This window comes from Oncorhynchus mykiss, chromosome 18 (assembly GCF_013265735.2).
Source record: "Oncorhynchus mykiss isolate Arlee chromosome 18, USDA_OmykA_1.1, whole genome shotgun sequence".
Classification (NCBI taxonomy): Eukaryota; Metazoa; Chordata; class Actinopteri; order Salmoniformes; family Salmonidae; genus Oncorhynchus; species Oncorhynchus mykiss.
In genome coordinates this window covers 57,893,504-57,909,100 of record NC_048582.1, presented here as the reverse complement: position 1 = coordinate 57,909,100, position 15,597 = coordinate 57,893,504, and the positions used below count along the sequence as shown (strand labels likewise).

The 15,597-nt window shown below is 45.5% G+C and overlaps 1 protein-coding gene across 3 annotated transcripts in view; it reads right to left on the bottom strand.

The window, feature by feature from the left end:
* Positions 1–15,247, bottom strand: part of LOC110496592 (inactive phospholipase C-like protein 2) — a 41,444-nt gene extending 26,197 nt beyond the window's left edge. Inside the window, exon 1 of one of the 3 annotated variants that reach the window (XM_021572575.2) lies at positions 14,403–15,247. In XM_021572575.2, the coding sequence (XP_021428250.2) occupies positions 14,403–14,600 (198 nt within the window). In that variant the 5' untranslated portion in view covers positions 14,601–15,247. Of the gene's footprint in view, positions 1–1,432; positions 2,216–14,402 lie in introns of those variants that run through there. The other 2 variants (XM_021572574.2, XM_021572577.2) reach the window with 2 other exon arrangements.
* Between the last annotated feature and the right edge of the window lie 350 nt (positions 15,248–15,597).

Below are 15,597 nucleotides of genomic sequence, written 5' to 3'. Positions count from 1 at the left end.
CTGCCTTCTGCATCTCCTTCTGCCTTCTGCATCTCCTTCTGCCTTCTGCATCTCCTTCTGCCTTCTGCACCTCCTTCTGCCTTCTGCATATCCTTCTGCCTTCTGCATCTCCTTCTGCCTTCTGCATCTCCTTCTGCCTTCTGCATCTCCTTCTGTCTTCTGCATCTCCTTCTGTCTTCTGCATCTCCTTCTGTCTTCTGCATCTCCTTCTGCCTTCTGCATATCCTTTTGCCTTCTGCATATCCTTCTGCATCTCCTTCTGCATCTCCTTCTGCCTTCTGCATCTCCTTCTGCCTTCTGCACCTCATTCTGCCTTCTGCACCTCATTCTGCCTTCTGCATCTCCTTCTGCCTTCTGCATCTCCTTCTGCCTTCTGCATCTCCTTCTGCCTTCTGCATCTCCTTCTGCCTTCTGCATCTCCTTCTGCCTTCTGCATCTCCTTCTGCCTTCTGCATCTCCTTCTGCCTTCTGCACCTCCTTCTGCCTTCTGCACCTCCTTTTGCCTTCTGTACCTCATTCTGCCTTCTGCACCTCATTCTGCCTTCTGCACCTCATTCTGCCTTCTGCATCTCCTTCTGTCTTCTGCATCTCCTTCTGCCTTCTGCATCTCCTTCTGCCTTCTGCATCTCCTTCTGCATCTCCTTCTGCCTTCTGCATCTCCTTCTGCCTTCTGCATCTCCTTCTGTCTTCTGCATCTCCTTCTGTCTTCTGCATCTCCTTCTGCATCTGCGTCAACCTTGTTCAGAAGCTCTAGATGAAACTGTGTGTTAAATGACCATGTCATTTTGTTAAGGTTGCCTGCATCATCAACTGATCAGGGTCAAAGGTTAGTTGGCTAGTCAGGCATGAGCAAATGAAAAGCCCCTTTGCCTGTTAACTGTAAACTGTAGGACTGTTCAGTAGAAAGAGGGAGAGAAAGAAAGGGAAAGAGAGAGGGAAAGAGAAAGAGGGGTGAAAGAGATTGAGCGAGAGAGGAAGAAAGAGTGGGAGACGGGGGAAAGAGAGAATGTGGAAATTCCTGTTATGTATACTTGAGTGTGGTCACAGAGGTGAGAAGGGGAGAATTGGCCCAGCGTCGTCCGGGTTAGGAGAGTGTTTTCTCCGACACATTGGTGTGGCTGGCTTCTGGGTTAAGCGGGTGGGTGTTAAGAAGCGAGGTTTGGTGGGTCATGTTTCAGAGGACGCATGACTCAACCTTCGCCTCCCAAGCCCTTTAGGGGGCAAGTAAGACAAGGTTGAAATTGCGGAGAAAAATTGGGTAAAATACCCCCCCAAAAATATATAGTTGTCTATCCCTGTACCAAAACTAGATTTCCCATGTGGACACTATGAGAATGTTTGATCAGTGACACATTGTAACCACTGCATGAACAACCAGAAAGAGAGAGAACGGTGGTGGTGTTTAAGTCCCTGCTCCTTCATGTGACTCCACCTCAAACAGATGTTCTCCCAACAGGGATCAATGATGTCTGATCATCTTATCTTCTTTATCAACTCATGGTTCCCTCTTCTCTATTCCCTCTCTTCTCTATTCCCTCTCTTCTCTTGTTCCTGGAAGAGAAAGAATGAGTATCCCTTGCCTTTCTGCTGTTTCTATGAGAATATCATGGCAGAAACACTGGTTGCACACACAGACAGACAACTGTACTAGATACAGAGCTGCACTGCTGTCAAAGAAAATCAATGTGGCACTAAATCTACAGTACCAGTAGGGTTTCTCCACAGCCATTCACACCCAAGTGAAATCACTGGACATACAGGAAATACCATCCAAATGCATTTAAAGACTTGTTTCTCTCGCAGTTCAAAGACCTGTGTCTATTCTATGTATAGCTTAAAAGTCTGATTAATGTTATTGGTACCAAATGGCACCCTACTCCCTATATAGTGCCGTACCCTATGGGCCCTGGTCGAAAGTAGTGCACTATAGGGAAATAGGGTGCTATTTGGGACGCAGACAGACAGTAACAGACTCTAGAACTAGGATATGTAGTTCTATGAGATTCATGTGGTAGCCTCACACCAGCAGAGGTTTGCGTGTCTGTTAGGCTAGAGGAGCAAATGCCATGTGACCTATTCAATAGACTGATTAAATTGAAGTCTGTATAGGGCCACTTCATACTGTATGTAATAAACTCACAAAAAAAAGAAACGTCCTCTCACTGTCAACTGAGTTTATTTTCAGCAAACTTAACATGTGTAAATATTTGTATGAACATAACAAGATTCAACAGACATAAACTGAACAAGTTCCACAGACATGTGACTAACCTGAACTGGGATAATGTGTCCCTGAACAAAGGGGGGGTCAAAATAGAAAGTAACAGTCGGTATCTGGTGTGGCCACCAGCTGCATTAACTACTGCAGTGCATCTCCTCCTCATGGACTGCACCATATTTGCCAGTTCTTGATGTGAGATGTTACCTCACTCTTCCACCAAGGCACCTGCAAGTTCCCAGACATTTCTGGGGGTGAATGGCCCTCACCCTCTGACCCAACAGGTCCCAGACGTGCTCAATGGGATTGAGATCCGGGCTCTTCGCTGGCCATGGCTGAACACTGACATTCCTGTCTTGCAGGAAATCATGTACAGAACAAGCAGTATGGCTGGTGGCATTGTCTTGCTGGAGGGTCATGTTAGGATGAGCCTGCAGGAAGGGTACCACATGAGGGAGGAGGATGTCTTCTCTGTAACGCACAGCACTGAGATTGCCTGCAATGACAACAAGCTCAGTCCGATGATGCTGTGACACACCGCCCCAGACCATGACGGACCTTCCACCTCCAAATCGATCCCGTTCCAGAGTGCTCGGTGTAACGCTCATTCCTTCGATGATAAACGCAAATCCGATCATCACCCCTGGTGAGACAAAACCGCGACTCGTCAGTGAAGAGCACTTTTTGCCAGTCCTGTCTGGTTCAGCAACGGTGGGTTTGTGCCCATAAGCGATGTTGTTGCCGGTGATGTCTGGTGAGGACCTGCCTTAAAACAGGCTTACAAGCCCTCATCAAGCCTTTCTCAGGCTATTGTGGACAGGCTGAGCAGTGATGGAGGCAATGTGCGTTCCTGGTGTAACTCGGGCAGTTGAGATGTTTATACATGTCCCGCAGGTGTGATGTTCGGATGTACCGACCCTGTGCAAGTGTTGTTACACGTGGTCTGCCACTGCGAGAACAATCAGCTGTCTGTCCTGTCTCCCTGTTGCACTGTCTTAGGTGTCTCACAGTACGGACATTGCAATTTATTGCCTGGCCACATCTGCAGTCCTCATGCCTCTTTGCAGCATGCCTAAGGCACATTCACGCAGATGAGCAGGGACCCTGGGCATCTTTCTTTTGGTGTTTTTCAGAGTAAGTAGAAAGGCCTTTTTAGTGTCCTAAGTTTTCATAACTGTGGCCTTAATTGCCTACCGTCTGTAAGCTGTTAGTGTCTTAACGACTGTTCCACAGGTGCATGTTCATTAATTGTTCATGGTTCATTGAACAAGCATGGGAAATAATGTTTAAACCCTTTACAATAAAGATCTGTGAAGTTATTTGGATTTTTACAAATGATCTTTGATAGACAGGGTCCTGAAAAAGGAATGTTTCTTTTTTTGCTGAGTATATGTCTACACACACACAAACACACAACCTCATTACACGTATCAATACAAAACACACACACACACACACACACACTAATCTCTGACGTCAATATAGACCCTGAACACATTACCTTGAAAAGAGATGAGCTGGTCACACACAAACACACTCATTCAGTTGTAAATAAGTGGCCAATGTGCACATGTAAACGAGCACAGTGAGAAAACACACTTACATACACCCTGTGTTCACTGTCTTCTAACATTTTCGTCAAAGAGCCATGTAACCTTTTAAGGTCTGTAACCTCTGCTTGAATTATATAATTAGCCACGCTACCTTAGACTGAGGGGTGTGTGTGTGTGTGTGTGTGTGTGTGTGTGTGTGTGTGTGTGTGTGTGTGTGTGTGTGTGTGTGTGTGTGTGTGTGTGTGTGTGGAAGACAGAGCAAGAGAGGAGAAAAAGAAAAAATAAACAAAGCTTTGGTCCTGAACTGTTGTCCTTTGAGGCAACGTCCATGACAGGCATTGTAGTCCCCTTAGCTTGCTATGTAACTTCTGAGTGATAGGAAGCACAAGCACCACCACAAATCATCCTATACCACTGCACACACACTCGTCGTAACTATGACAACTAGCATAGCCTTGTCAGCAAATGACTGCTGTCTGAACACACACAAGTCCGGTCACTTGTAACTTTGGCCAGTCAGTATTCCAAAACAGAATTGAAAAACAAAAGTGATTTGAGCATTAAGGCCTGCAGTGTGAACAAGGCTTTAGAGACTCATGATTGATGACATACTTTGCTCTGAAACACACATGCAGGTACCAGCAGGCTCAAACACCTGGCTGTGATCATCTGGGATTTCTGTGTTAAAACACAAACATATACACACCACCAAAAACCATCATGCTAAAAACATTATACATCTTCTGGACGGTGGCTTAGCATTAAAAAGGTTAGTACAAACTATGATCATATTTGTCTCAATTCTGCACCCGTATGTGTGTGTCTGTATCTGTGTGTTTGTGTCTGTGTGTCAGGGTTGAGGTCAATTCCATTTAAGTTCCAGTCAATTCAGAAAGTAAACCAAACTCCAATTCCACATTGTCCTCATTGAAAAGCATTGAATATAATTGTTATTTCAGTGTACTTCCTGAATTGACTGGAATTGAAATGAAATTGACCCCAACTCTGTTGTGCATGTGAGTGTGTATGTGTGTTAATGCATCGATGCGTATTTGATACCGTATGGGACAGGAAGTCAATGTTACAACGCAGAGGATAAACAGGAAGTATGAAGTGGTCGTGTCATTCACTCAGCAACAACATGATTCAACACCATTTACTACGCAACGCCCAAACCAATTCAGAACCAGCAGATAGTCGAGTCAAAACCACCAACTAAGAGCTTACCAGAAGTGTCTCCTTCTTTACAAGTCTTTGATGTTCCAGATGAGATACAGGTTTGAGGCAGACATGAAAAGGTCATTGTGACAGCAATCTAACCACAGTTTCTCCTGAAAAGGTCACAGCCGGAGCTCTCTTGTAGGCCTTCAGCTAAGCCCCAAACCCACTGAAACACTAGAGGCTGCAGGGTACAGGAGTATGAGCAATCAATATGTGAATATTTGTTTGGTTGTTAGGGCATGAACAGAGTATTTGTGCCTTGGTGAGTTAGGGGCTGATGATGAATCTAGTGATGGTTCTCTCTCTCGCACACCAACATATTTTTTGTGAAGAGCCCTCACTTAACCTCAGCACTCCTCCATAGCAACAGCTGGATTACCATCCAGACTTCTGTACTCTCCTGCTGTGTGTGTGTGTGTGTGTGTGTGTGTGTGTGTGTGTGTGTGTGTGTGTGTGTGTGTGTGTGTGTGTTGCAGAGAACAGGCCTAGCTGTGTATTGTTTGGCTGTGGTTACTTGCTCTAAAACAGCCTGAAGCAATGTGAATTGATGTAAAGGTGGTCCAAAGCAGGCTAAAGTGGGCTAAAGATTCCAGTCAGTGTTAACTAAAGTAGCAGGTAAGAGGAGCTACAACTCAAACCATATCCCTCTCCAGCTGTCTGCCAACCCCCCAAGCTAACACTGTTCTCTCAGTCAGAAAACACATAAAAATAACTCTCTCTCAAACACACACGATCTCCCACATTACCATATATGGTGGTTAGGTTGTCTAAGACACGCACACACACATAATGAGGCAATCATTACTACTCATACAATACTACAAAGACTCAATTTGTTAGGTCATCAAACAGTTGAAAATAAAATAAATAAAACAAGTTCCAAAGAAACTCGCCACACGTGTGTGTGTTTTGGTGTCCGTAACTGTGACGAAACAGGAAGCAAAGACAACATTTTGTCTCTGTGATTCTTACAGGTAGATGACAGAGTCCTGTTGTCTTATCGTTATCTCCACTAACATGAACTTCAGTCTCAGAGACAAGGCACTACCCAGAGACAGGGCACTACCCAGAGACAGGTTACTACCCAGAGACAGGGCACTACCCAGAGACAGGGCACTACCCAGAGACAGGGCACTACCCAGAGACAGGGCACTACCCAGAGACAGGTTACTACCCAGAGACAGGGCACTACCCAGAGACAGGGCACTACCCAGAGACAGGGCACTACCCAGAGACAGGTTACTACCCAGAGACAGGGCACTACCCAGAGACAGGGCACTAACTACCCAGAGACAGGGCACTAACTACCCAGAGACAGGGCACTACCCACCCAGAGACAGGGCACTACCCAGAGACAGGGCACTACCCAGAGACAGGGCACTACCCAGAGACAGGGCACTACCCAGAGACAGGGCACTACCCAGAGACAGGGCACTACCCAGAGACAGGGCACTACCCAGAGACAGGGCACTACCCAGAGACAGGTTACTACCCAGAGACAGGTTACTACCCAGAGACAGGGCACTACCCAGAGACAGGTTACTACCCAGAGACAGGTTACTACCCAGAGACACGGCACTACCCAGAGACAGGGCACTACCCAGAGACAGGGCACTACCCAGAGACAGGTTACTACCCAGAGACAGGTTACTACCCAGAGACAGGTTACTACCCAGAGACAGGTTACTACCCAGAGACAGGTTACTACCCAGAGACAAAGTACTACTTAGAAGGCACAAGAGCACCCTTACCCACCCTGAGACAGGGTACTAACCAGAGCACCCTTAAATACCTTCCCACCCTGAGACAGGGTACTAACCAGAGCACGCTTAAATACCTTCCCACCCTGAGACAGGGTACTAACCAGAGCACCCTGACCTACCTACCCACCCTGAGACAGGGTATTAACCAGAGCACCCTTACCTACCTACCCACCCTGAGACAGGGTATTAACCAGAGCACCCTTACCTACCTACCCACCCTGAGACAGGGTACTAACCAGAGCACCCTTACCTACCTACCCACCCTGAGACAGGGTACTAACCAGATCACCCTTACCTACCTACCCACCCTGAGACAGGGTATTAACCAGAGCACCCTTAAATACCTTCCCACTCTGAGACAGGGTACTAACCAGAGCACCCTTAAATACCTTCCCACCCTGAGACAGGGTACTAACCAGAGCACCCTTAAATACCTTCCCACCCTGAGACAGGGTACTAACCAGAGCACCCTTACCTACCTACCCACCCTGAGACAGGGTACTAACCAGAGCACCCTGACCTACCTACCCACCCTGAGACAGGGTACTAACCAGAGCACCCTTACCTGCCTACCCACCCTAAGACAGGGTATTAACCAGAGCACCCTTACCTACCTACCCACCCTGAGACAGGGTATTAACCAGAGCACCCTTACCTATCTACCCACCCTGAGACAGGGTACTAACCAGAGCACCCTTAAATACCTACCCACCCTGAGACAGGGTACTAACCAGAGCACCCTTAAATACCTTCCCAATCTGAGACAGGGTACTAACCAGATCACCCTTAAATACCTGCCCACCCTGAGACAGGGTACTAACCAGAGCACCCTTACCTACCTACCCACCCTGAGACAGGGTAGTAACCAGAGCACCCTTACCTACCTACCCACCCTGAGACAGGGTACTAACCAGAGCACCCTTACCTACCCACCCACCCAGCATGAGCATTAGACAAAAAGAGAGGAGAAAACAGGCCTGTGTTCCAAAGTAGTGCACTATATAGGGAATAGGCTACCATTTGGGACAGCTCAGGGGTGAAATTAGGACAGGAGGGAAGGTCTCTACCAACTAAAAGGAGAGAGGAGGAGAGGGGTAAGACAGGAGGGAAGGTCTCTAACCAACTAAAAGGACAGGAAGAGAGGGGTAAGACAGGAGGGAAGGTCTCTAACCAACTAAAAGGAGAGAGGAGGAGCGGGGTAAGACAGGAGGGAAGGTCTCTAACCAACTAAAAGGAGAGGAAGAGAGGGGTAAGACAGGAGGGAAGGTCTCTAACCAACTAAAAGGAGAGAGGATGAGAGGGGTAGACAGGAGGGAAGGTCTCTAACCAACTAAAAAGAGAGGAAGAGAGGGGTAAGACAGGAGGGAAGGTCTCTAACCAACTAAAAGGAGAGAAGAGGATAGGGGTAAGACAGTAGGGAAGGTCTCTAACCAATTAAAAGGAGAGAGGAAGAGAGGGGTAAGACAGGAGGGAAGGTCTCTAACCAACTAAAAGGAGAGATGAAGAGAGGGGTAAGACAGGAGGGAATGTCTCTAACCAACTAAAAGGAGAGGAAGAGAGGGGTAAGACAGGAGGGAAGAGAAGTAGACAGAAGAGAGAATGAGCAATAGGGGGAGAGAAAAAAAGAAGAGAGGTGAGTTTGGGTTGTGTGAGGCATAACAGCATGTGGAGCTTCTCCCCTACTGACATGCTCCTATCCAAAAACACACACAGAAGCCAAATCCTCTGACTTACATTCAAAAGGCCAGGAATGTCATATGCCCAGTTTTCCTACATGCTGTACCAGACAGGGATTGATCCCACCCCGAGGAATTCTTGAGATGAACCATACAGGTTGTTTTCATGGGGGCAGCAGGGCTGTGCAAGGAGGAATGGGCAGGGGAATGAGAATGAGCAACTAGGGTGCTAGCTAGTGCATGGTAGTCAACTACTTGTGGTAAGCCTAAATGTGTTAGTCTTCAGTGTGTAGGCTATGTGGCTCACTGAGCATGGTGCTTGCAACGCCAGTATGGGGGGTTTGATTCCCGCTGGAGACGCCCATATGAAAATGTATATTTGTATTTTGCGCTGCGTTGTTGTTCCATACTGTGTCGTACTCTGCTGCCCTTTAAAGATGCACAGTTTGTGTGTTGCAAGTAAGACATGTGATGTAGCTAACCACCACATCAAACAAACTTGTGGAATGTAGCGGCGTATGTCGAGCAGCAGCGAAGAGAAGTCATTTAACGTCACTTACAGCCCAGCGTGGGACGGAGCTGGTTATTGTAGACGCAACACAACTTTCCTGAAGCGTGAGAGAAAGCTAAACACATTTCTGTTTCTGACAATCCTATCCTGGCAACGCAGAAACTAATGAAGTCAATGGGTAGAAGGAGAAAATGGAGATGGAGAGTTTTACGACCCAGCTAGCACATAATGTTCTGAGAACCATATGTTTCTTAGAGTTGGTTGTCCCATGGTTATTCTGGGAATGGTGCTGGACAGTTGCTTGGCTTTGGAACATTCTCAGCACATTTAAGGAACTTTCTTGCTATTTCATTACTTTAACATTACGTTTCCTAAAAGTTCAAAGACTCAATACCTACCCACCCTGAGACCCTGAGACAGGGTACTAACCAGAGCACCCTTAAATACCTTCCCAATCTGAGACAGGGTACTAACCAGATCACCCTTAAATACCTTCCCAATCTGAGACAGGGTACTAACCAGAGCACCCTTAAATACCTTCCCAATCTGAGACAGGGTACTAACCAGAGCACCCTTAAATACCTTCCCAATCTGAGACAGGGTACTAACCAGATCACCCTTAAATACCTGCCCACCCTGAGACAGGGTACTAACCAGATCACCCTTAAATACCTTCCCAATCTGAGACAGGGTACTAACCAGATCACCCTTAAATACCTTCCCAATCTGAGACAGGGTACTAACCAGAGCACCCTTAAATACCTTCCCAATCTGAGACAGGGTACTAACCAGATCACCCTTAAATACCTGCCCACCCTGAGACAGGGTACTAACCAGAGCACCCTTACCTACCTACCCACCCTGAGACAGGGTAGTAACCAGAGCACCCTTACCTACCTACCCACCCTGAGACAGGGTACTAACCAGAGCACCCTTACCTACCCACCCACCCAGCATGAGCATTAGACAAAAAGAGAGGAGAAAACAGGCCTGTGTTCCAAAGTAGTGCACTATATAGGGAATAGGCTACCATTTGGGACAGCTCAGGGGTGAAATTAGGACAGGAGGGAAGGTCTCTACCAACTAAAAGGAGAGAGGAGGAGAGGGGTAAGACAGGAGGGAAGGTCTCTAACCAACTAAAAGGACAGGAAGAGAGGGGTAAGACAGGAGGGAAGGTCTCTAACCAACTAAAAGGAGAGAGGAGGAGCGGGGTAAGACAGGAGGGAAGGTCTCTAACCAACTAAAAGGAGAGGAAGAGAGGGGTAAGACAGGAGGGAAGGTCTCTAACCAACTAAAAGGAGAGAGGATGAGAGGGGTAGACAGGAGGGAAGGTCTCTAACCAACTAAAAAGCGAGGAAGAGAGGGGTAAGACAGGAGGGAAGGTCTCTAACCAACTAAAAGGAGAGAAGAGGATAGGGGTAAGACAGTAGGGAAGGTCTCTAACCAATTAAAAGGAGAGAGGAAGAGAGGGGTAAGACAGGAGGGAAGGTCTCTAACCAACTAAAAGGAGAGATGAAGAGAGGGGTAAGACAGGAGGGAATGTCTCTAACCAACTAAAAGGAGAGGAAGAGAGGGGTAAGACAGGAGGGAAGAGAAGTAGACAGAAGAGAGAATGAGCAATAGGGGGAGAGAAAAAAAGAAGAGAGGTGAGTTTGGGTTGTGTGAGGCATAACAGCATGTGGAGCTTCTCCCCTACTGACATGCTCCTATCCAAAAACACACACAGAAGCCAAATCCTCTGACTTACATTCAAAAGGCCAGGAATGTCATATGCCCAGTTTTCCTACATGCTGTACCAGACAGGGATTGATCCCACCCCGAGGAATTCTTGAGATGAACCATACAGGTTGTTTTCATGGGGGCAGCAGGGCTGTGCAAGGAGGAATGGGCAGGGGAATGAGAATGAGCAACTAGGGTGCTAGCTAGTGCATGGTAGTCAACTACTTGTGGTAAGCCTAAATGTGTTAGTCTTCAGTGTGTAGGTTATGTGGCTCACTGAGCATGGTGCTTGCAACGCCAGTATGGGGGGTTTGATTCCCGCTGGAGACGCCCATATGAAAATGTATATTTGTTGTTGTTGTTCCATACTGTGTCGTACTCTGCTGCCCTTTAAAGATGCACAGTTTGTGTGTTGCAAGTAAGACATGTGATGTAGCTAACCACCACATCAAACAAACTTGTGGAATGTAGCGGCGTATGTCGAGCAGCAGCGAAGAGAAGTCATTTAACGTCACTTACAGCCCAGCGTGGGACGGAGCTGGTTATTGTAGACGCAACACAACTTTCCTGAAGCGTGAGAGAAAGCTAAACACATTTCTGTTTCTGACAATCCTATCCTGGCAACGCAGAAACTAATGAAGTCAATGGGTAGAAGGAGAAAATGGAGATGGAGAGTTTTACGACCCAGCTAGCACATAATGTTCTGAGAACCATATGTTTCTTAGAGTTGGTTGTCCCATGGTTATTCTGGGAATGGTGCTGGACAGTTGCTTGGCTTTGGAACATTCTCAGCACATTTAAGGAACTTTCTTGCTATTTCATTACTTTAACATTACGTTTCCTAAAAGTTCAAACATGTTTACATTTAATAACATTTTTGGTAATGTTCTGAGAACATTCTACAACTGGTTTGACATTGGAAATCGTTCAGAGAACATTAAGAAATAACCTTCTCCTGTGGGAATTTCAACACTTCCTCATAACACTTCCATCAGGTTTCCTCAGGATTCTATTTAAAGTCATGTTCTCAAATTGTTCCTGAGAACGTTAAGAAACAGTGTTATTTGTGTAATTTAGCATATCGTTTTCTGTAGGTTTCCTCAGGATTCTATTTAAAGTCATGTTCTCAAATTGTTCCTGAGAACGTTAAGAAACAGTGTTATTTGTGTAATTTAGCATATCGTTTTCTGTAGGTTTCCTCAGGATTCTATTTAAAGTCATGTTCTCAAATTGTTCCTGAGAACGTTAAGAAACAGTGTTATTTGTGTAATTTAGCATATCGTTTTCTGTAGGTTTCCTCATGCTTGTATTTAAAGGCATGATCTCAGAACAGTAAGAAACATTTCCATAAAAACATAAGAAAATATTGGTAATGTTCAAAAAACATTCTAGGAATGTTATAGAAAAAACATCTGCATTCCGTTCTCAGCATCAACAAAACTCTCTCTATCCTCTCTCTTGTTAAGTGTGTTCAGGGGTTGGCCGCGTCCACTAATTGGCCACATCTGAGAGAGACAGACAGAGATACAGAGAGAGAGAGAGAGAGAGAGAGAGAGAGAGAGAGAGAGAGAGAGATACAGAGAGAGAGAGAGAGAGAGAGAGATACAGAGAGAGAGAGAGAGAGAGAGAGAGAGAGAGAGAGAGAGAGAGAGAGAGAGAGAGAGAGAGAGAGAGAGAGAGAGAGAGAGAGAGAGAGAGAGAGAGAGAGAGAGAGAGAGAGAGAGAGAGAGAGAGAGAGAGAGAGAGAGAGAGAGAGAGAGAGAGAGAGAGAGAGAGAGAGAGAGAGAGAGAGAGAGAGAGAGAGAGAGAGAGAGAGAGAGAGAGAGAGAGAGAGAGAGAGAGAGAGAGAGAGAGAAGGAAATAGATGGGAGGTTTAAGACAAAGAGAGTGAGAGAATGAAAGAGCGATACAGAGAGGAAAGAGATAGAGGTTGAAGAGAAAGAGCAATTAGACCCAACCAAATCATGAAAAAACAAAAAGATAATTACTTGACACATTGGAAAGAATTGGCTCTCAAGAGAAGACAGGCTATGTGCACACTGCCCACAAAACGAGGTGGAAACTTCCTAACCTCCTGGCAAATGTATGACCATATTAGAGACACATATTTCCCTCCGATTACACAGATCCACAAAGAATTTGAAAACCAACCCAATTTTGATAAACTACTGGGTGAAATACCACAGTGTGCCATCACAGCAGCAAGATTTGTGACCTGTTGCCACGAGAAAAGGTCAACCAGTGAAGAACAAACACCATTGTAAATACAACCCATATTTATGTTTATTTATTTTCCCTTTTGTACTTTAACTATTTGCACATCGTTACAACACTGTATATAGACATAATATGACATTTGAAATGTGTAATGTTTACTGTTAATTTTGTATTGTTTATTTCACTTTTGTTTATTATCTACTTCACTTGCTTTGGCAATGTTACCATATGTTTCCCATGCCAATAAAGCCCTTGAATTGAATTGAGAGAGGGGCAGAGAGAGAGAGGCAGAGTGACAGAGAGAGAGAGACAGAGCGACAAAGAGAGAGAGACATAGAGAGACAGAGAGACACAGAGACATAGAGAGACACAGAGACACAGAGAGAGAGCGACATAGAGAGAGACAGAGAGAGAGAGACAGAGAGAGACAGAGTAAGTAAGGGACCATCTCTATCTCTAACTGCTCATGACTCAAAGCAACATTGCAACATGAACTGTGAGGAAATTGGCCAACTGGCCAACTTCCTGCCCTGCCAAGTGCTGGGAGCGAATCAGACGGGCCCAGAGCCGATGTTGACGACAAGGCCAACCAACTCATTCCTCTGTATTAATCAGCATCATACAAAACTGGCAACGACAAGAGATCAATAAAAAGTATAATAAAACATTCAACAATCCTATGACACAAGATAAAGTGTTTGGACGAGCCCAGAGGTCACGAATGACAATATCGTCCCATTAAGAAACTGGGAACCTTCTTATTGAGGAATGTAATAGTTTTTCTTTCATATTTGTGTTTTGCTATATTCTACCTGTTTTATATTGTATTTGATTTTAGATGTTGTCTATGAAATTGTATATGCAGGGCTCCCTTGTGAAAGGGACTGTGGTATCAATGATGACTCCCTGCTTAAATAATGGTACCAGCTTGGATCGGTGCAAGTAATGACTCCAGCACAGTAACTGGGTCAAGGGTCAGGTGCGTCATTCCATCCAGCCAAGTCCAAAGATCTAGGAATCAATCTCGGGCTTTCTGTCTTGACAACGAACCGCAACAAGGCTAATTTAGTAGTAGGCCTAGAGATGGGCATGGTGCTCAAGGATCTAGGATGCATCTCAATAGTATAAAGGGGGTTCCTCTCCTTGTATCCTTCCCTTTATAAGCATTGATCTGAGAAGACAAAAAAGCTGAAAGCTACTGTATGGTCCAAGGAGAGAATATAGGGAGAAGGAGAGGAGACAGTGAGAAGGGGGGGGGGGGGGGGGGGGGGGGGGGGAGAAGGGGAGGAGACAGGGAGAAGGGGAGGAGAAAGGGCGAAGCAGTCACTTCAGACTCTATCTAGACCCACAGATCAACTATTTCGCAATTAGCAGAGTGACAGTACCAAAACACCTCTCAATGACTAGATCGGAGTGTGATCTAACGCTACTGTATGTGTGAATGTGTGTGTGTCTGTTCATGAACAGTTAAGGATCCATTTAGTATTGTCAGTTTGGTGTATTTAATATCCCCCCAACTTTTACCTTGATAATACTGCTCCGCCGCGGGATTCCTTTGGCGTCTGTATCTCCTCCGGCTCCCGGCTTGTCAGTCATGGGGGATCCGGGACCAGTGTCGGTTTGGACAGCTGTCACGGTGTCTGACATTCCGCAGCCTCCGTTGGACACCAATTCTTCTCGATGAGTCTGGAGGTTCACCCCGTTGCCTGGAGAGGGTTTCATCACAGCAACCGGTGGGCGCGCACCCTACCCGTCTTTCTGAAGTCCGCTACAAATTTGGAATTTTATAGCTGTGGGTTTTGTTTGGTGTTCGCTTCGCTACGTGAAATAACTGACAATCATCTTATCCACGATGCTTTAGCGCGCCAAAGCGACTCCGTGCTTGACAGACAGCCACACACTCTTGCTCTAGCAAAGTAGACTATCCAAAATATATCCTCTGCAAATCATGGTTCTCTGTCAGTAGCCTAGGCATCGCTTTACCCGACGAGAATGGGAATATTTTACATAGCTTTAATCATCATCTACAGCTGAGGTGCGTTCCGTTGTGATGTCGTTGGCGACTCGTCATAATAGAAAGTCAAAAAGAGATTCAGTGACCCGAATGGCGCACAACTCAAATGCGCAGTAATGAGCGCAGCTGCCGGCGCTATTGTCTTTCATGATATGGAAATGAAAGCAAAAGCCTTGACTTGATAGTTCTCAGTGCGTTCTGGAACTTAGTCTTCCCACTGGGTACAGATGTCAATTCATCATATATTCCACGTTGGTTCAACGTTGAAATTACGTGGAAACAATAACGTTGATTCAACCAGAGTTTGCCCAGTGGGTTGTCCCTAAATATATCTTCCTTGAGAGCTGGGGTAGCAGGTGAGCATCACGTTTCTAGCCGTGTCGAATTCTGTCGCTGTCTATGTTGACAGAGGCGCGAATATATCATTTAATTTGACCAACATTCAAATGTACATCAATTATGGAGGACCAAACGTGCCGTAATTTGAAATAAATATGTAAATGCACACATAAATAGACAAATGAATGAATAAATAAATAAATACATCCACAAATAATTAAATAAATGTGCAAGGAAATACTAAAATACTGACCAAAATTCATTCATTTTCTCAACATATCTGTATGTACTGAATTATTTATATATGTATTATATAATTATTCAAACTTTAATTAATTGTAATAATTGTAATATTTATTAATGTAT